The sequence below is a fragment of the Haplochromis burtoni genome, unplaced genomic scaffold (assembly GCF_018398535.1).
Source record: "Haplochromis burtoni strain Fernald_Lab_line unplaced genomic scaffold, NCSU_Asbu1 Contig_401, whole genome shotgun sequence".
NCBI classification, from domain to species: domain Eukaryota; kingdom Metazoa; phylum Chordata; class Actinopteri; order Cichliformes; family Cichlidae; genus Haplochromis; species Haplochromis burtoni.
In genome coordinates this window covers 385,216-405,210 of record NW_024582762.1, presented here as the reverse complement: position 1 = coordinate 405,210, position 19,995 = coordinate 385,216, and the positions used below count along the sequence as shown (strand labels likewise).

Genomic DNA, 19,995 nt, shown 5'->3' with positions numbered 1-19,995 from the left:
TGCATTACAGAGAGAGTAAGTGTGAGAGGGAGAGCACTTCACCATCACCTCCCTCTTTGCCTCTGAAACAAGAGCATGCACTCTCTCTGTATTATTGGAGGAGGGGTTAACCAAGAGCGCAAGAGGGATCAAAGGTCAGCCAGCACACACTTACAGGAAGTCGTCTTGAATGTTGCCATTGAAGGTGCCGCACAGCCCCACTGTGTCATCCTTCCACAGCTCATCCGCCTGCAGGTAAAGGCGAAACTCCTTCCAGCTGTACTGCAGACGCAGGCCGAACACCGTCCTCACCTGGACAAACATTGATGATAGCTCCTGGATGTGGAAGAGGTCTGCAGGAGATATATATAGGACATTATTTAGCTCAAAGCTGGTGGTGTGCAAAGCTTGTTCTTTTACTTTATAATTTTTCCCCAAACTATGGATCAAGCTACCAGTCTACAAATCTTCGTCTTCCTTGCTTTGTTCCTGGTACACTTTTACATCACTTTGCAAATTATCACTATAGACAGGGCATCAGCAGCACTTGTGCACCAATACTAATTAATTAATTGATTAATTAATTGTAGTTACAAACTCTATAGCGGAATCTTTAATAAATAAAGCATAATTGAGTAAGAATGACGATGAAATTTATATCACTCATATCCAAACACATATTTTAGTGGAATCCAGCTTTTAGGTGGGTGCCAGTGTAGACTGAACAACAGCCTATATCCCAAAAGTATATCATTCATAATAAAACAGCCATTTCAGTTAAAACTGTTTGTGGAATTTTATTTGGAACTTGTTTCCTTTTCTTCTTTATGTGTATAAGTACAGTTGTATAAAATGAAGGAATGGAAAATCTGTAACAGAACATAAAGAGCAATAGCTATTAGTGTTTTTATTCATTCAGGTTCAAAATATCAGATCACTCTCAGACGCTGTCAGATAAAGCACACAAAAGCCTCATGTAAAATGAGTAATGCTCAGAGGAAAGACATTTTGTGCAACACAATGTAGGAGCTAACCCAGTAAAGTATTGTGAAAATTTTTCATTCAATAGCACAGCTGTCATTCAATCTGTCCCTGCCATAACCCACAGAGTGCTGAATAAAGTCGGGCCCTGGATGAGAACAATGCTGGAAGGTGATAAAAGATGAGGAGGTTACCATCAGAATAGGGCAGGGAGATGCGGTACTGTCCAGCAATGAAGACCTCTCCAATGTGACTCAGAGTAATTTCTGTTCTTGGATCTTCATCAATTACCAGGTTAACTGACTGTATGCAGGCCCCATCCAGATTCTGCAAATGAGACGAGATGGTCTGATAAAGCGTTCAGACAGTTTCCCAAACAGTTAAGCAGAATGAAATAATGGGAAGAAAGACACTCAAATAAAGCACTCTTCCTGAAAAAATGAGGGAAATATAATAAAGAGAGAGGGCTTTAGTCTGTTAGACAGGTTGCTGGTGTGTAGTGATGGAATAAATACCCATCCATTCGCTTCCGCTTATCCTTTTCAGGGTCGCGGGGGGCGCTGGAGCCAATCCCAGCTGTCATAGGGCGAGAGGCGGGGTACACCCTGGACAGGTCGCCAGTCTGTCGCAGGGCCAACACACAGGGACAGACAACCATTCACACTCACATTCACTCGCACATTCACACCTAGTGGCAATTTGGATTATCCAATTAACCTATCCCCACAAGCTGCATGTCTTTGGACGGTGGGAGGAAGCCGGAGTACCCGGAGAGAACCCACGCAAACACGGGGAGAACATGCAAACTCCACACAGAAAGACCCCGGCCTGATGGTGGAATTGAACTCAGGACCTTCTTGCTGTGCGGCAACAGTGCTAACCACCGTGCCACCGTGCTGCTAAATAAATACCAAAATCTATAAAAATGGAAAATAATATTCTGATTTCAACCTAAGGAAAAGTCTGAAGTCGCACCGTAGCCTCTACAGAGTGTACTATGCATAACCCACCCTACAATGATGTTAGATGGAAAATTTCCACCATTACTGGTAGTTTAATCTGTAGAAACAAATCTCTGCATATGGACATGCAAATTCTGAAGGAAGGGATATTGGTAATCGCTATTTTTTTTGTTGATCAATCACACTTTATCAGGCTTTTGTTGCATGCAGGAAAGAAAATGGAGATGCAAGAGACCTGCTTTTGTTCTTATTATTTACCATTTACCAGTATGCATATTTCCTTTTATTTTCTATGAAAAGCTACATATGTAGCAGGCAGAGATGGGCGTTACGAGTAAAGTAAGGGATTACTATTGCAAAAACGGTAATTAGATTACCGTTACTTTCCCGTAGGAACGCTGCGTTACTGCGTTACTAAAACCGTGATTTTTTGCGAGAATGTCTCATGACAGTGACGTAAGCGAGTGCGCCGTTAGTGACAACAGCTGTGTGCAGATCAACAATGGATCATATATCGATTGTGGGAGAGAGTATGAGCGTGCAGCGTTTAAAGCGTGGAAGTACTGACCTTACTTTGAGTTTGATTCCATAAAAAGTGACAAAAACATTAGGTCCATGTGCGTGGGAAGAAAACTTCTTTTTACAGCGAAAAAAACCCCTAAACTTCCAAGCAAGCACCGAGTGCGCAACGACGTAATGGGAAATCACAGAGAAACTCGCGGATTCTTCAACTGACCGCGGCACACCTGCACCAGGGTAAACCTCCGCCTACCGCAGTCCTGCTTTACAGGTGAAAATAGAGCAACAGGACCGCTGAGTCTTTGACTTTATTTATTTTCTGCTGTGTTTTACTTGCATCTATTTGAAAGAGTGAGTGTAAAACTCAAAAAATATTTTATTTTATGTGCTGGAATGTGTAGAAAATAGGTTTAAATGTTAAACTAATTTATTCAAGTCAGAGAATGTTGCATATAATTAAATTTTTTGCTTGATGCATAAAGTTAAAAGATTAAAACTGATAAAACAAGTTAAAAAAAGAGACTTCAGTAAAGTAATGGGATTACTTTTTTGGGGGAAGTAATCAGTAATTAGTTACTGATTACTTTTTTCAAGTAACTTGACCAACACTGGTAGCAGGCTACTGCATACTCATTTAACAAAAACATTAAGGCTCAACTTTAGTAATAGATCCAGAGTTTAAAAGCTTATCAGATAATAAAAAGTGGCTAATAATAGAATCAGGTGACAATAGTAGCGAACAGTCTATATGTATATATGGAAATAAATAATCACAGGCACATGGAACATGCTCTGCAACTCACTGTACTGATCTGCTGAAATAAATGAAGACACTGTATGTCTTTATCAACAGGGTTTTAAGAAGGTTGGAATGAATGGTTTGGTATGTGAGTTTTAAACTGGAGACTATGTTGCCTGTTCTGCCTGGTTCCATCACTCAACACTGGTGCCAATAAACCTACAATAATAGATTTTTGTTGTTTCTTAAGGGCAGCGGAAACAAGGCTGTAAATACAGCACTGACATAATATAATGACCCTCTAAGCTGATGAAACTAGCAACTGGTGGTTTCTTTCAGCCCCGCTGCAACTTTTGCCCTCCTCTCCTAAACAGCACTGTGAGAACAGTGGCAGTGAATCAGACCAGCAAAAACACACACATGAAACCAAGTAAGCTTAAAGAATTTCAATCAATCAATCTTTCAGACATACAGGTGACTATGCAGTCCATTGTTAATGTCAAAATGTTTCTTATAGCTATAATGAAGTCATTTTAATTTTATGTGACAGGACAATTCAAGTGTTTTAGGAACTTTCAATGCACAATTATGCAAAACAATCACATAAATACCAGGCATAACTGGTGACAATGGTTATAGCAGTTGACATCTAACAATACCCACTGACAGATATTCCACTCCTTGGGCCAAGCATTGTTAAAACAGAAAAGTCTTATTTATTATAATGTATCAGCAGATTGTACAGTTTGACTATAAAACTTAATGGAGCTATAAAATATAAATGCTCAAGGCCATCACTAATTCACAAAATCACCCAAGTTACTCTGGCTCACTTTTATTTCAAAAGTAAGGAAGTCTGAGTGAGACAATAAACAACCTGCTGCTATGAATCATCTCTTTCATGAATGGCAAAGCCCCGTAACCAAAAGGTTTTATCATCCCTCCTACTCTTCCCATCATTCACCTCCTGTTTTTGCATAACCTCCTCTCTGTCCAAGCCCCCCACCCTTCCAGTGCCCACTTCACTACAAAGCTGTCCGCAGCTCTGTCAGTCAGGCTAGATAAGGTAATCCTGTTTAGTTGGCTGTTAGAGGTCTCGGGCCTTGGCTCTGACAAGTGGGACATCTCATATCTCCCATCACCTGTCTGCTCAGCAGCTCAAAAGTCTGCCGGGAAACTGAAGGCTCAGAGATGAGGGTGAAAGAGACGAAGCTCTCAGTCTTTTGTAGGTTTTTGATATGATATGATCTACATGAAAGACAAATCGCACGTATTTGTAAGCCGAGCAAGTGAATAGTTCTGATTGCAGTAGGTAAAGTGGGGGAGTTGTGCAGTCTGTCAAATAGGTAGGAAAATGTAACAATCATGTCAGAACAAGCAAGCAGATAATGTGTAACTCACAGCTCCACAGGCGGTGTTCTGGATGGTTACTGTAAACTTTGCTGAATTGCGACTCTTGGCGAGGACATACTGGCATGTTGCAGGAAAAGTATAGATCCGTCCATCAAAGGACTGAAAATACATGTCGCCTGTCACCGAGCACTCGCCTGCAGACAGAGTGGTACATTTACTGTGAGTGTCCATGTGTGTACTTTAAACAAAAGTTCATGCAAATGTATCCCGTTCCATAGCACTACTATAGCAATAAATAAACAGTCCTGTGCATGTTAATCAATTGACAGTTTATGTTTTTCTCTCTGTGTAAATATCACACCTCGTCTGTTTTTGGTCCACGGCTATTATTGTGAGTTTTCTCCAGCCTTGCTTTGTTCCATATCTAATATAACTGCTTTGCACTTGGTTTTTACAAGGAAGCTTGGTTTTTCTATGCACAAGAACCACAAACTTTATTTCCCCCTTAAGTATAAAGATTTTTTTTCTTCCATTCTACCACAGCATTCTTCTGCATATTTCTTTAATTTGTGTCTCTTAAAATCAACAAGTTCAACCTTTAATAACTTGCTACCATTCTGAAAATGTCAAGAATTATTGTTCCTCTTGATTCCATGAGTCCATGCTTTTTTTCCCATTTCTAACAAGGCAAAATCTGTCCTTCTATTAGAACTTTTGCCTTAGTCATCTTTCTTTTTCAAAAAGAAGCATATATTCCAACTTTCTTTTCACTGTCCAACAGGGGCAGGTGTTTTATAGTACCTTACCAATAAACTCTTCTCTTCCCTTAGTACACTGTCTATTCTCTCTTCTCAAAAATAGTTTTCGCACATTACTTAACAATGAACCATCAAAGCCAGAAGTGTTTTGTAAATGCAGTAAAGTGACTAAAATAACTCACTAATTACTAAAATTATCCATTTAAAATTTATTTCTTTAGACTTTTGTACTTGGTTTAAGCCACTTTGGCATGGATGACAGCCTCAAGTCTGTTTGGGAATGATTCTCCAACCTAACTCTCACAGTCCCCATCAAACACTTTCATGGAATCATTGTATAGACTGAAAGTATTTAAGTCTGAAATCAAATTCACTGAATCTTGTTGAAAAATTTACTAGTCGAGTATATCAATAAACATTTCCCACAGGGGAAAGGGACAAACCTGGGCAGCTGTAGTCAGTGCAGTTCCACACTCCACCCACGCATGTACTGAAACAGAAAGCAGAGACGTCCACAGGTGGCTCTGGGAACATGAAAGGCTGAGCTAATCAGCAGGATCACTGAAAGAAATTGGACTCACTGCACCCAGGTGGTCAGATCTGAGAAGATTAAAAGGACTGTATAGGGAGCGTAGGATAATATCTTGTCTTTAATACACAATACCGCAATTTTTTATTACACAAGGAAAATCAAAGCTGTCACGTTATGAAGTTTTGCCAGAGATGTTATTAAAAAACTGTAAAAATAAAACACGCCTCACTGTTCCCTAGCTTTTTATGGGATGAAGAGTATTTAAACAGACAAACCAAAGACGTTTAAGTCTCTTCATCCAGATATTTATGATGACATACAAGGTAACAGAAGTGTTACCACTGCTCACCAGGTGTTGCATTCCTCCTGCAGCGTCTGACCAGATGGATAAAACATACCGTGGTACTCACAGGGACAGTCAGAAGGCATTACACAGCCTCCATCCTCATATATTAGACCTGGGGACAAAGATTAGAGATTCAGATTCAGACTTCAGATCATCTGGGGATGAAAAAAAAAAATCATAAGACTGATAAGACAGAAAATGCAAATAATGTGTTAAAAGTAAAGTATAGGCAATGTAATAACAATATTTTTTTATCATTATGAGATTTATGTTAAGGTCATTACACAAGACAAACTATAAAGATAAGGAACTATTTTGAATAGGAACATAAGAAGCAGAATCTCAACAGACACTCACCATCGGGACAATAGCATCCATCCAGGCAGGTGAGCTTACTGTCAATACACGTTCGCTCCAGGTTGCAGGACTCCGGACAGCAGCTGATACATTCCCTGTGCTGCAGTCCTAGAGAACACCGCTTCACTGGTCACAAAAACAAAACACAACACATACGTCAAAGCTTTAAGTTTGCTTCTGTAAAGCCCAATTACTCTTGTTGCCATGATCACCGAAATACAGGTTATAAACTGAAATTTGAACCTGACACGTCTGCAAAACATAAACAAATGTGCTCAATTAGCACCTTTTCTAGCTAGCTGGTGTTCATTAGCCTGTTAATAACCTGCCCTCCAGTTAACTTCCACACTTAAATATTCTTAATTATTTTACATTAGATAGCCCTTTATAACTATTCTACTAGTATAAATTATTTTAACCCAGCATCTGTGCCTGTAAATTATTCCACATTCATATTTTGTTTTATCTACTATGTTCAGGTAAATCCCTTTTTTATAAATCTTTATAAATCATTTTTTTGGACTTGACTTTATTTTTTTTAACCTTGTAAATATATCATTTATCATCTGAAATAAAAAATAGAACAATTTCAGCTACAAGTAAAACTAAATGTATCATTTTTCTTCTGTTTATCCTGGCACACATTTTAAAACACCTGGAAAAACGTACCACACTGAGGAATGTGCTGCCTCCACTCATGCAGTGGGTGGTCAGCATGGGCACATGCCCGGGCGTACTCGGTGAACACCTGGCATACCACATCACCATTGGGATCCGACCTTCAACAGGGTAAAAAACAAAAAGGAACTCTTTGAGAAGAGCCAGGAGAGGTGTAGCTACAGAGCCAGTTATGCTAAAATGAGACTGTGCAGCTCAAATAAATAACTACTCACCAGCTGCTCTCACCAGTTTCCAACTAGCATACAAAATTAATAAATAAAGCTATATAGTTTTATACTTATAGTTGGCAAATTGTAGTGTAGCTACGTCAGTCATGACAGTGATGACTTCAGACCAAGTGAATCCTGTCATAAAGTAAATTCTTTCTTTAGTTCTTTAGTTGTAGGAACAGATTGCCATGGCTAATGTTACTCTCAGAGGGGGGTACGTTCAGGATCATGGACGTGAGCCATGAAAGACACAACTGAGTGTCTTTTAGAGTGGGATCATTTTGAACGAGTAAGTAACCAAAGTGCTCACAGTCTGAGGACATGGATTGAAATGCAAAAACTAAAATGTGGGTACATAAGGATATGTGCAAAAAAGGGCTCTCCAACCACCTGTACAGGATGTTACTAATTTTTAGATAATGTTACGTATGTGTCAAACTTTTATGATGTTTTGATTTGCTTCAGAATTAGTATCAGTAATTCAGAACAATGACTCTGCTGTTCATGACAGCAGAGTCATTGTTCATGACTCTGCTGTCATGAACAATATCAGCAGAAACTAAATAAATGTTTCTTCTAATTTTAAAGTAGGAGAAAGATTCCACACATTTCACAAGGATAAACTATGGATACTAATGGTTCATACCATATAATTTTGACAACACTCAGATTTTTCCTCAAAATGAAACCCTTCCAACAACTAGATCTTAAATCGGTTGCTCTTACATGCAGAGGTCGTTGGAGCAGCTGGCCATGTAGGACAGCGGACTGACAAAGTCATGGCAGCTTTGAAATGGTGGATCCAGCAGCATTGCACACACCTCCTCCACCTTCTGTCACCACAAAACACACAAAAACACTTTTTTACTCATCTAGTAGGTAATTTTCTCAGTTTCATTTCACTCATCTCGCAGTTGCTGTTTTATTTGACACCTTACCAGTAAAACATGAGATTCGACTGTAGCACAAGGTGAAGGGAAGCCAGAAGGCACCATAGGACATCTTTCCTCATGTGGATGTGTCTCTACCCAGCTATTCCCAAACATTTCAATTTCACGAGTCAGCACGCCTAAGAAACAGATATCATGTCTATTTAATTATGTCAGTAGTTTTGCCTCCTTTACACTTCTTCACATCTGGAGTTCAGTTGAGTGTTTTAAAAGAAAAAGTGAGCCGTGTCTTTTCTACTTCATGGTTCAAGGATCACCATCAGTTTTAACCTTGACCTTTCACTTTTTAGCTGAATGTTAAACTTATAACCACTGCTTACCAGTCATGGCTCAGCAGAGATGGCAAAAGTACACAGATTCATCACTTAAATAGAAGTACAGATACTTAATTTTTCAATAATCTGTTTCATGGACATAACTTCTTTACTCAAGCAAAAATTAAAAAGTACAGACTCTGAAATGTACTCAAAGTATTAAAAAAGAACTAGCTCCTTTTCTATTTTTTGCCAAGTAAACTAAAACTCATGTCATATAAATACTGTAATAAAAAGGAATACAGACTTCATCTCTTATAATTCTAATGAATGTACTCAACTTGTATTGTATGTGTCATGAAGAACAAAAGCAGATAAAAACAAAGAGATTTTTTTTTTAAAATCTATCTCTATTTGCTGTTGCCTGCATTGTAGAGGGTGGCTTTGCTTCCTCGCCTAAAGAGAAAAATTTGTATACTCAAGGGTTAAATTGGAATTCAACTGGTGTAAGAAACCCTAAGATCAGCTGCTGCTCTTTGTGGATTTACACAACTGAAAGAGACATAAGCAGATGCTACATGAGCAATGAGACTGAAAATGATCTCACCATAGCTCATCTTCAGGTCATCGTGGACGTCGGCATTAAAGTTACCACATAAGCCGCAAGTTCTGCCCACAAACTCTGGACTGAGCTTGATGTAGACAGAGCCGCTTCGTCCCTCCCATGCCAGCGTGAAGCCGTGCTGCTGCGTTACTAGCACGTACTGTGAAATCTGCTCCAGCTGCAGGTCGTGGATGTGTTGAGGCAGCTGCAAACTAAACACAAACAGGGCGATTCCAGTATCGTATAAACATCACCTTACCTGAAGAGATGTAAAATAAAACATACAGAGAGAAAGCAGCTAACCTTTGGCCTTTGAAGGTCACATTGGTGGCATGTAGCCTGACTTCTCCCTCCCATGGCAGGAAGAGGCTGACAGATCTTTGGCAAGTGTAGGGGTCTGAAGTACAGGCCAGGTCGTTGTGGACCTACAAACAGAGCGGTGGGACATTAATTTAAAACAGGTGTGGGTTCATTACGGATCTGCGCACAAATAAAAACTGTGTCATTGAAAATGTCACAATTTTCATGTTATTCTTGGCCTGTCACAGAATTCTTATAATGCACATTTAAAAATTTTTTTAAAAAGAAAACAGTCTAGTTCTTTTTTAGAAACTGTCCGGGGAATGAAAATCAAGCCAAGTTATATATTCTTAGCTTGTTGTAAAACAGTAGTAAGACTCTCCTCAAGTCAGATTTACCTCAACAATACAAGATATTTGTAAATGAATTTAAGCTACCTATCCAAGGAATCAGCCTTCATTGCGACATAGGTCGACATAGAACTTACAAGGAAAATTTTTGGACCAAAATGCACAAACCTTTAGGGGTTTCGTTCAAATCCAGTGCTGAAAATAGTCCATAACAAATGTATTGTTTGCACAAAAAAAGAAAAAAAAAAGAAACTGAATCCAGCTATTTTAAAAAATTACATAGAAATCGCATTTCATTTACATTCATTTAGAACCAATGGACCAAATAGTTCTAAAAAGCAAAAGTATTTAAAAAGCTGAAACGTGATCCTAAAAGTAACACACACACCTGCCACTTTGTAACATTTTTGAGTGCGTCATTTTATCTGCTACAAAGGAAAATGTCATCTCCTCTCCTCCTAACATGCTCTGTTAGGATTGCTGCACTGTAATATGTTATCATTACTGAACTTCATTATTTAATTAATTCAAACTACATTTGGATCTTCTAATGTCCCCTGTTTAGGTTGGTTTTCCCCTACACAGATAAGGTATCTGTTGCCTGTTCGGGGGAACAAAGTCCTAGTCTGTTGCAGATACTTTCAAGGCATAGTGGGTAATTGCAGCATTTAATGGTAATTGACTCTAATAACCAGATAGCTTTCACTAATGTTCAGAGCAGATCTTTTCCTCAGGCTGAGTCTGAAAAAAAAGAATGTGTTTTGGGGCAGGAGGCCACAGAGTCCAAATTTTCCCCAAACTGGAGGCAGGCGTTGAACCGAAAACTACTGGGCAGCTGCTCACCTGGAGGTTTTATTTCACCCCAGCCCAGGTCCATGTGGACAACTCACCTGGACAACGATGCTGGCCTGGGTGGTTTCCTCACAGTCCCTCAGTAAAGTATAGGCGCACCGGCCTGGGAGGTAGTAGTAGAGGCCGTCAAAGGTCTCAAAGTTGTACTGACCCCATGTCCTGCATGTCATCTCCCTCTCAAAGCCAAAATTTGGAACTAGGAATATAAACATGAAAATTTCTCTTTTCATATCACTTAATTAGCCATTAAGACACAGAAATGCTACAAAACACCCTAACAAAGCTTTTCAATTTAGCACCTTTTAGTATTTATTAGTGTTGTATTTTTGTCCACTTGTTAAATGTACAGTACTGTGTAAAAGTACTGAGTCACCCCTTTTCCTTTTTATACTTTGCTAGGAAAATGGGAGATAGGTGAAGCAATGCAGTGAAAGATGCACAAACATACACGGAAATAAACTATATAAGGCAAAAGCAGGCATTTTGTTATGTTCTCTGTCAAGATTATCCCACGCTGACTCAATAATATTGAGGTGCTGACATTGGGGAGGCCAATCCATGACTGACACGTTACACTGTATGTTTTTTTATCCAGGTTTTCACTCCAATGTCTTTTATGGCATGCAGAAAAAAAAAGGCTGTTCACAATCAGTGAATCAGAATCAATAGCTTCCAGATAGTATTGGATGGCAGAGCAAAATCTGACAGTAATTTTCTCTATTCATAATTCCATTAATTTTGACAAGATTCCCAAACCCCAAACTATTACAGAGCTTCCATTATACTTTACAGATTGCTGTAGACACTCACTGCTGCACCTCTCTCCTGATCTTCTCCATACATACTGATAATGAGCTGAACCAAAATGTCAAATCTGGACTTCTGACTCCATCAGACCTGTTACCACTATTTTTCACACCAGTTCTTGTGTGATTTGGCATACCTCATCCTTTGATCCATTTCCCTTCCTTAAGATCAGCTTCTGACAGCCACCCTACCACTGAGACCATTTCTGATGAGGCTTCAACAGTAGGTGGACATCTGGACAGCAGAGACCTGAGGGAGGCCTGAGATGTCCTGTGTCAGGTCTCTGCTGATTTTTTCCTTTCTTAGGGACATTACATTCAGTTACTGTTTGTCTACTGTAGACACTATTCTTCTCTACCACTCCTTTTATCCTCCATTTGCCCAGTTTCCGCAAACTTTTTAAGAAGACACACCATTCCAAAATACACAGAGTTTCCGACTCAAAACTCCCTCTGAACTGAGTGAATGTGTACTATAAATTATTTTTAAAAAGATGTAGAAGACAAAATGACTTGATTTCTCTTTTTTGGGGGAGGGGGGGGTATATGTTGAACTTAAGAGAAACAGATCGGTAACTTAAATTTCTGGTACAGGATAGCTCAGAGCATCTTAAACATCCTCCCTGAACTGCTCTACAAACTTCATTAAATGACCTCTAATGCTAATAATAGGCCTGTGCACTTTTATGATACTGTATTGAACTAACAAGCTGGTTGATCGTTGCGTATGTGTGAATGTTAGATAGAAAGCACTTAAAGCATAGAAACAAGTACTTGTATGAATGGATGTGAATGGGTGAATGTTGAAGGCTGTAAAGTGTTTTGAGTGCGAAAGTATAATCATCTCTGGATCTCTTTCACAACATCTCTTTTGTCTGGTCTCCCTTCCATCACCCCCATCCGATCGAGGCAGATGAGCCTGGTTCTGCCAGACGTTTCTCCCTATTAAAACAGTTTTTTCTTACCACTGTCACCAAAGTGCTTGCACATGGGGGTTTGCCTGATTGTTGGAGGTTTTCTGTATTTTTTGAAGGGCTTTACTTTACAATATGAAGCACTTTGAGGTGACTGTTGTTGTGATTTGGCTTTATAGAAGTAAAACTGAATTGAATTGAAGTAGAGTAGAAATCCACTATATAAGATCCAGTCCACTTACCAATTTAAAAGAGTGTTGTCAGGGTTTACCTGTCTGACATCTGTGTCCAGTAGCCTGATACAAGCTGCAGTCACATGACTCCGACTCAACACATTGTCCTCCGTTCAGGCAAGGAAATGCACAGGGCTCCCCTGAGAGAAAATGAAAGGACAAGCAAACAATTACACTGTTTCTCATCAGACTGGAAACCTGAAAGAACGACTCCATGAATAATTTTCATTATTTCTAATAATGAAAATTATTATTATTAATCAGGAACAATAATATAGAAATAGTGTTTTTCCTTTCTCATAAAAGCTATGTGTACCACTGGTTAATTTTCCATCCTAATAACCACTACAACTGAGTTTAAGTGTTTGTCTGCAAGGTATATATTTAAGGAAGTCACCATCTGCCTCTCTGCTTTCACGTGGAGTTGTGTGGCTCAAACAAATGTTCCAGTCACTGAACGAACCACCATCCCCCAAATGATAGTTTTTCATCCTCCAATAAAACCATCTGCTCAATGGCCTTCCATGCTGTCTGCCTAGTGGGCCATGTCCCACATTAACATAGGTAAAAGCCATAAAGGAATCAGCCATGGGAGGGGGTCCAATTAGTCAAGCTGCTTTCCTCATGTTCATTCTGTGAGGCACAAGTACTCATTTGGCTCATTTGTTGCTCCAAATGTACACAACATTACTAGGTTTCGATTACAAGCGGTAGCCAGGGAGGTAGAGGAGGTCATCTACTGACTGGAAGATTTGTGGGTCGATCTCTGGCTGCTCCAGCCTGCATGGCAAATATCATTGGGCAAGATATTAACTCCCAAGTTCCTCTCTGATGCATATACACACACTTTTGGGGTTGTTTTCACTATTTCTTTACCACAAATATGACCAAGAAAATGGCATGTGCAATGAATTTGACCAGGTTTCTCCTTTTTAACAGACTTCTAAAATGTTTTTAGAACCACATTTGAGGAAAATGGTATAAAGAGAAATTGTTATACTGAAGTTCTCCCTCAAACATTTGTACATTCATCCTTCAATCATTAATAAGAACTTTGTGAACCTACCTGGAATCCTACGAAACGATGACCCCAGGGCTTCCTTCACCTGCCTCGTCAGCAGTGAAGTATTAACTGGATGCTGGTCTGTTGAAATGGCTCCATTGTTGGTTTTTCCAAGTAACACTGAACCAGATTCATTTGATGTTACTGAGCTGGTCAGAAATTGTTCATATGGTGCTGAATTTGACCTTGAGTGATTATTAGACGGTAAACTGTATGATAAGTATTGTGAAGTATTTAAGGTGAGCATGGTCTGATCATCTGGAGTGTCTAGCGACTGATTTGACCATTCTGAGACAGCTTTTAGTTGGCTTTGTGTTGTCTTGCTAGATTTTGTACCTGTGCCTTTTAATTGATCAGATATGATCCTAGTGGGTGCATTAATAAAAGAAGAATTCTTGGCTGGTGTGGTGCTGCTTGGTGATTGGCTAGAACTTGTTGTGCTGGTTAGCCAGATTAACTTGTTAGCCAGTGTCTTTTTTGATGATTTTTTAGCTAAAGATGTCCTGCTTGTTGATTGGCTGGTTGGTGTTGATCTGCCTGATGACTGACTAGGTGCTATCACTGTAGTCATTGATGGTTCATTTTGTGACTTGAGTTCTTTTGTCACAGTTGTTGACTGGCTGTATAATGTTGTGCTTCGTGGCAATTTGTTGGATTTTATCGCAGAGGATGGAGATTTTTTATATATTGGTGTGGTTGTTAGTGGTTGGCTGGTTTGAGCTATACTGCCTTGAGATGAGCCAGCTGATGCTGATCGGGATGATGATCGACTAGCTGGTTCCAGGCTGTTTTGTGATTGGTTAAATAGTGCTTTCTCAGCTGGAGATAGACTGGCTGTTGCTGTGCTGCTTGATACTTGTTTGGTTTGTTCTGTTCTACCTCGTGATGGGCTAGTTGATGCTGGCACGCTTGGTGTTTGAGTGGCTAGTATTGGGCTGGCATGTGACTGATAAGATGGTGTTTTCTTGGTTAGTGACTGACTGGATGGAGCTGTGCTGCCTGATGAGAGGCTGTTTTGTTCTGTGCTGCTTTGTAATAGGCTAGTTGATGCTTTGCTGATTGGTGATTGACGTGTTTGTGCCAGGCTGCCCTGTGACGGCATAACTGATGGTGATGGGTTTGATGATTGACTGGCTGGTACTAGACTTTTGTGATTTTGTGATTGGTCAGATAGTGTTTTTCCAGTTGGTGATTTAGAACCCAAATGATAACTGAATGGTGCTGTGCTACCAGGCAATTGGCCGTTTTGTGCCATGCTGCCTGGTGAGTGTCTTTTTTGTTCTGTTGTGCCTTGTAGTAGACTAGTCGATGCTGAGCTGTTTGATGATTGGCTGCCTGGTGCTGAGCTGGTTTCTGAATTTTTAGATGGCACTGGCATTGTTGGTGACTGATTGGATGAACCTGTATTGACTGCAGAATTGTTTGTTTGTGCTGTGCTACCCTGTGAAAGGACAGCTGATACTGAGTTTGATGACTGACTGGTGGGTACAGGACTTGTTCTTGATTGGTTAGATAGTGTTTTCTCAGCTGGTGATTGACTGGATGATACTGAGCTGTTTTCTGTTCTGCTTCCGAGTGATTGAGAAGGTGATGTTGATGTGGTTGGGAATTTGCTGACTGTTAGAAGGCTGGTTTGTGAGTGTTTGGATGGTGCTGTCTCAGCTGATGATTGACTGATTGGTGCTGTGTTCCCTGGTGATTGACTGGAGGACATTGTTCTTGATGGTGTTTTACTAGGTGGTGCCGTGACTCCAGACGATTGGCCAGAGCTCATGGTCCATGAGATGTTTGGTGTCCTTTCTGCAGATGATGTAAGGTTTGACACAGCAGCCATGTTGACCAGTGATTTACTGGAGGCAGATATGTTGGTTTCTAATGTAGCGATTGTCATCTGGAGGTGCTTCAAGGAGAAAAAATTGTATCAGCAAATATTTCATGCAACAGTTGCTATACAATAACAATAATAATAATAATAATAATAAGTCATACAGCTTGAACCTGATCCGAAGTAGCAATCTTTCAAATCCTCTTACAACTAAATATGTTACATCTGATCATTTTCATATTGGAACTCAGTAATGTTTGGCAAAGAAATAAAGCGAGCAATTTCAGCAAACTAAAATAAAGTCCTTGTAATGCTTTGCTGAATTAATTCTGTAAGTTTAATATCAAGCTAATCTGGAAAATGAGTACAGGTCTCAGGTGACAGATTAATAAAGATTTGATTAAAATGTAAGATACCTAAAACTTTTACAATTTAGTGTTTTGTTGAAGAAAAATTCCTCCCGGAATTAGGCTGGATGTTGCCAAATTAGAATCATGATCGGCAAGGATGGAATTGAGGTGGTGCTGGGAAAGGAAGAGGCTCTAAAGAAAAGACCTGTCATCCAGCTTTCATTAACGACTGCTCTGTGACTTACAACACAGTTTTCCTTTCCAGCTCAACAACCCAACTGACTCCCTTTTGGTTGTGTCTGTTTCCTCTTTTGGATGACCTCTATTGTCTAAAAGTATTCGCCCCTTTCATTTCACTATATCGATGTGTGATATGTGAAATTAGAAGGCTGGTAAAGTGTTCCCAAGAGAGTAAAACACTGGGGGGAAAACACTTGATATCTGGAATGTTTTGGCATGGCGATTTCCATATTAAGATAACTGGATATTTTACCAAAAAAAAAACACCTTAACAGCAGGTTTGGTTTTAAAACATTCTCATTACAGTGGCATTCCAAAATTATCAGTCCAGCCTTGCTTCCACACTTTTACGTGACTGGATACTTGAGCTCTGAAACCCAGCCTTTCATCTCAAAGAGTAGGAACAAAGCAGGTGGCAAGGGTGATGTGTAAGGGGGGTATAAGGGGTACCTGACTATGAATTATTAATCAGTGATCAGTATCAGAAAAACAAAGAGGGAGTACTTCACATATGTAAAAGCACTATGTCAATCTGCATATAACAATGCACTGATTAAACTAAAATTACAGCAGTTAAAGCTGCTCTAATTTTAACAAGGACATTAAACAGAGTTAAAAAAAAAATACCTACAACATTTTTTTTTAGCATATTTTGTGCTACTAATTGCTTTGCTCCTTTATGGGCTCCTATAGTTTGGACCGGATTCTCATGAACCAAAGGGAGAACAAAAGAGCAACCACATTCAGGCAGATAGCGGCTCTGACAGAGGAAGAGCAAGACAACAGAGCAGCTTCTTTATATTCCTGCTGGGACTCCTTCGCATGTCGAGGAAGCAGGGAACAATGCACACTGTTTATATATTTTCATATATATCTCCACACTGAGTGACAGCCTGAACTTAGCAGATATGGACATTTCTGTGTATTTGTGCAGTTTGAAATGCTTTTTTAGGCCGTCCATGAATACAGACATCAAATTTTGGGTAAAACGACAGACTTCTTGGGTTAAAAACAAGTTAATTTTTATAATTAAAAATTAAAAAGTCATACATTAAGATTCTGCAATAAAACTAGAAATATGTTGCATTTCACATATATTCAACTAACTTATACTTAAGCAAACAATCGAGTCTTTTAGGGAAATTAAAAGTGAAAAATGTAAACACTGTGTATAAATTATGGGAAGAAGCACTCCCATGTGATGACGATGGTGATGTGAGCAATGCTGATTTTTTGGGAGATATCTGGCTGTGTGTTTGCCGCCCGAAGCAGCTCCATCAGCATCAACGATCAATGCAGCTGCCTACCTGCCCTCCCTGGGAAGCGGTGTCCCATTTCTGATGCTTTATCCCGCTGCTCCCGCTGCTGGGACAGAGAGAACAAGGAGAGGTTTGTTCCTACTGCAGGTTTCACCCCCACTGACACCACAAACCCACCACCAACCAGGAATCACGCAGACCACCAAACAACCTGGTGATTGACCAGACTGTCATGCTTCTCAATTAATCGATTAAAGCATCATGAAATGGACAGGTTTCGATGAGCTAAAGCAGATGTTGTTGTTTTTTTAAATCATATTGTTTTTTTATGTATGGCCTAATGCCTCAAAGCCAGCATATACTATACTACATATATTGTATAATACTCACACACAATACTCAAATACAATTTTTAACATAACAACTTATAGTTAATATATAAAACTATGTGGGCTTTAATGCAAATATAATCACCAAAATAAATCCTTCACATATAATATGTAAATTATGAATATGTGACAAATAAACATTATGTAAACGACTAACTAAATGCAAGGAAACAATTTTTAAAAATGACTCACTCATTAAATTCATCCCAGTTAGAAATGTTCACTCTTTCCACACCCCAGGAAAGGTGCGCTGAAATTAGAGGGGAAATGGGCAAAAATAAGGAAAGACAATAGGCTGTGACCTTTTTTAAAAAGAGACCAACTTTAATAACTAACTAAATAACTAAGTAAATAAATAAACTGCAGGATGTAACCTGAGCTGCCGCATAAAGCACCTGTGGTATCTAAACTTTTCCTATACAAACAGGCTGTGACCGTGTTGGGACTCTGTCTCTTTCACTCAGAAATCACACTTCGCCTTCCCGCGGCATCAGGGGTCGCGTGCGTGCTTCCCGGTGCGTATGACTCACCTTGATAAATGAGGATAAAACACGAAGATAATAAGTGAAAAAGCCTTCTCCGTCTTAAATAGGGATCCATTCGTGTTTCGCGGATCCGCACTCAGTCGGGTTTGGACAGCATCACCTGGTGAGAACCCTCCGGCTGGACTCCCGACTCTCCCTGTGCTGCTCCATCCGGCTCATCCCCGAGCGGTCCTCGGCGCGCCTCAAAAACCGCTGCACCTGCTCATTAGCATAAATTATGCACAGGTGGGCGCGCGGGGGATGGAAGGGGCTCAGTCAGAGGGCTTTGGTGACGCGAAACTGCTGTCTGTAAGTAAAACCACTGACCAGCCACCACCCTAACTAGCAAAACTATAAACTACACGAATGCTTGTTTTTTGTAAAACATGCTGAATTCTGTTTAAAACTGAGGAGGAGAGAATGGCAACCACGAAAACAACTCCCCCCTTGTGGTTCACAGAACAGCAGGCGCCAGGGTGGGAAATTCCATATGGTTATTTCAATTTCAAAAAGTAAAAAAATACCAGGACTAAATGGATTACATATGTCTTAAATGTCCTTTACTTCAAGGAGGGAGGAGAAATTAGGGTTAGAGGTGGGCGGACTGATACAAATATCGATAGCATCAAAACCAATGCTGGTATTGGTATTTTATTGATACTAACAAGACTGATACTTTGTTGTTATCCTCTAAGTTTTTGGAGGGGTTTGTTTTATATGTTATATATATTAGTAATTTCAAAGAAACACTTCGGATCCAGTATTTTTCTTCTTGTTGATTATGATGTTGTTTCTACCTTTTTATTATTTACAAAAATGCCAAAGGTAATACAGTTTGTATTTTTGTACAAGCAGGGTGATGCCCAAAGATCTAAACTGGACAAGTGGAGGACAGAAGGAGGAGTGGCAGAACTTTAAAACCATCTACTGCAGATGAACAGCAACTGAATGTAATAGGAGGGACAGAATTGTCACGGCGGGGTGCGCCGGTGTGTTTTTTGAAACAGGACCCAAAAGCAGAAGTGGACGAGGTGTTGCAAAAGTTTAAACAGAAAGCGATCCTTTATTTAGATGATTACAGGGGTTAACCAACGAACCCTAAGCAAACGAAAAAACACTAAGAAACAAATACTACGAAGGACTAAGACTATAACTATGGCTATGGCTATGGTGGGGATAACAGGCAAAGACTAAAACTATGGCTGAGGTAAACAGACGAACCGACAATGGCATGCAGAAAACAAAGGGCTTAAATACACACATGAGGTGATCAGGGGAAGTGGAGACACATGAGGAAACAGCTGACTAACATGAACCTAATGACAGGAGCAGTGAAGCTAAATACAAAGAACCAAGAACACACGACTCCTTCCAAAATAAAACAGGAAGCATAACGAAACGCAGACAGAACTTGACAGTGGAGACAGCAACTAAGAAACAGAGACAAACCATAAGGCAGAGGTCTAAGAACCAAAATACACAGAGGGAAATACTCAGCTTTGAACACAAGAGACTAGACTAGAGGGAGTAACAAAAGACCAACCATGAGAACATAATGCACAATGCAGGGTGACAGAAAACAAGAAACTCAAACATGCAAAGACACACAATAAACAGAACAGAGGGGGCACAGAGAGACATGAAGGGCAGGGGAGACTTAACATGG

At 39.8% G+C, this 19,995-nt stretch overlaps 1 protein-coding gene across 1 annotated transcript in view; it reads right to left on the bottom strand.

Moving 5' to 3' along the window:
• Positions 1-18,493, bottom strand: part of otog (otogelin) — a 66,592-nt gene extending 48,099 nt beyond the window's left edge. The window contains exons 1-17 of the mRNA XM_042212939.1: positions 18,336-18,493; positions 17,998-18,055; positions 17,465-17,522; positions 13,746-15,642; positions 12,718-12,819; positions 10,765-10,922; positions 9,528-9,649; positions 9,228-9,436; positions 8,355-8,485; positions 8,143-8,249; positions 7,196-7,305; positions 6,527-6,652; positions 6,173-6,281; positions 5,735-5,781; positions 4,582-4,727; positions 1,155-1,287; positions 155-332 (exon numbers count right to left, since the gene is read on the bottom strand). Of these exons, the coding sequence (XP_042068873.1) occupies positions 155-332; positions 1,155-1,287; positions 4,582-4,727; positions 5,735-5,781; positions 6,173-6,281; positions 6,527-6,652; positions 7,196-7,305; positions 8,143-8,249; positions 8,355-8,485; positions 9,228-9,436; positions 9,528-9,649; positions 10,765-10,922; positions 12,718-12,819; positions 13,746-15,642; positions 17,465-17,522; positions 17,998-18,055; positions 18,336-18,405 (3,761 nt within the window). The 5' untranslated portion in view covers positions 18,406-18,493. The remainder of the gene's footprint in view (positions 1-154; positions 333-1,154; positions 1,288-4,581; positions 4,728-5,734; positions 5,782-6,172; positions 6,282-6,526; positions 6,653-7,195; positions 7,306-8,142; positions 8,250-8,354; positions 8,486-9,227; positions 9,437-9,527; positions 9,650-10,764; positions 10,923-12,717; positions 12,820-13,745; positions 15,643-17,464; positions 17,523-17,997; positions 18,056-18,335) is intronic.
• Between the last annotated feature and the right edge of the window lie 1,502 nt (positions 18,494-19,995).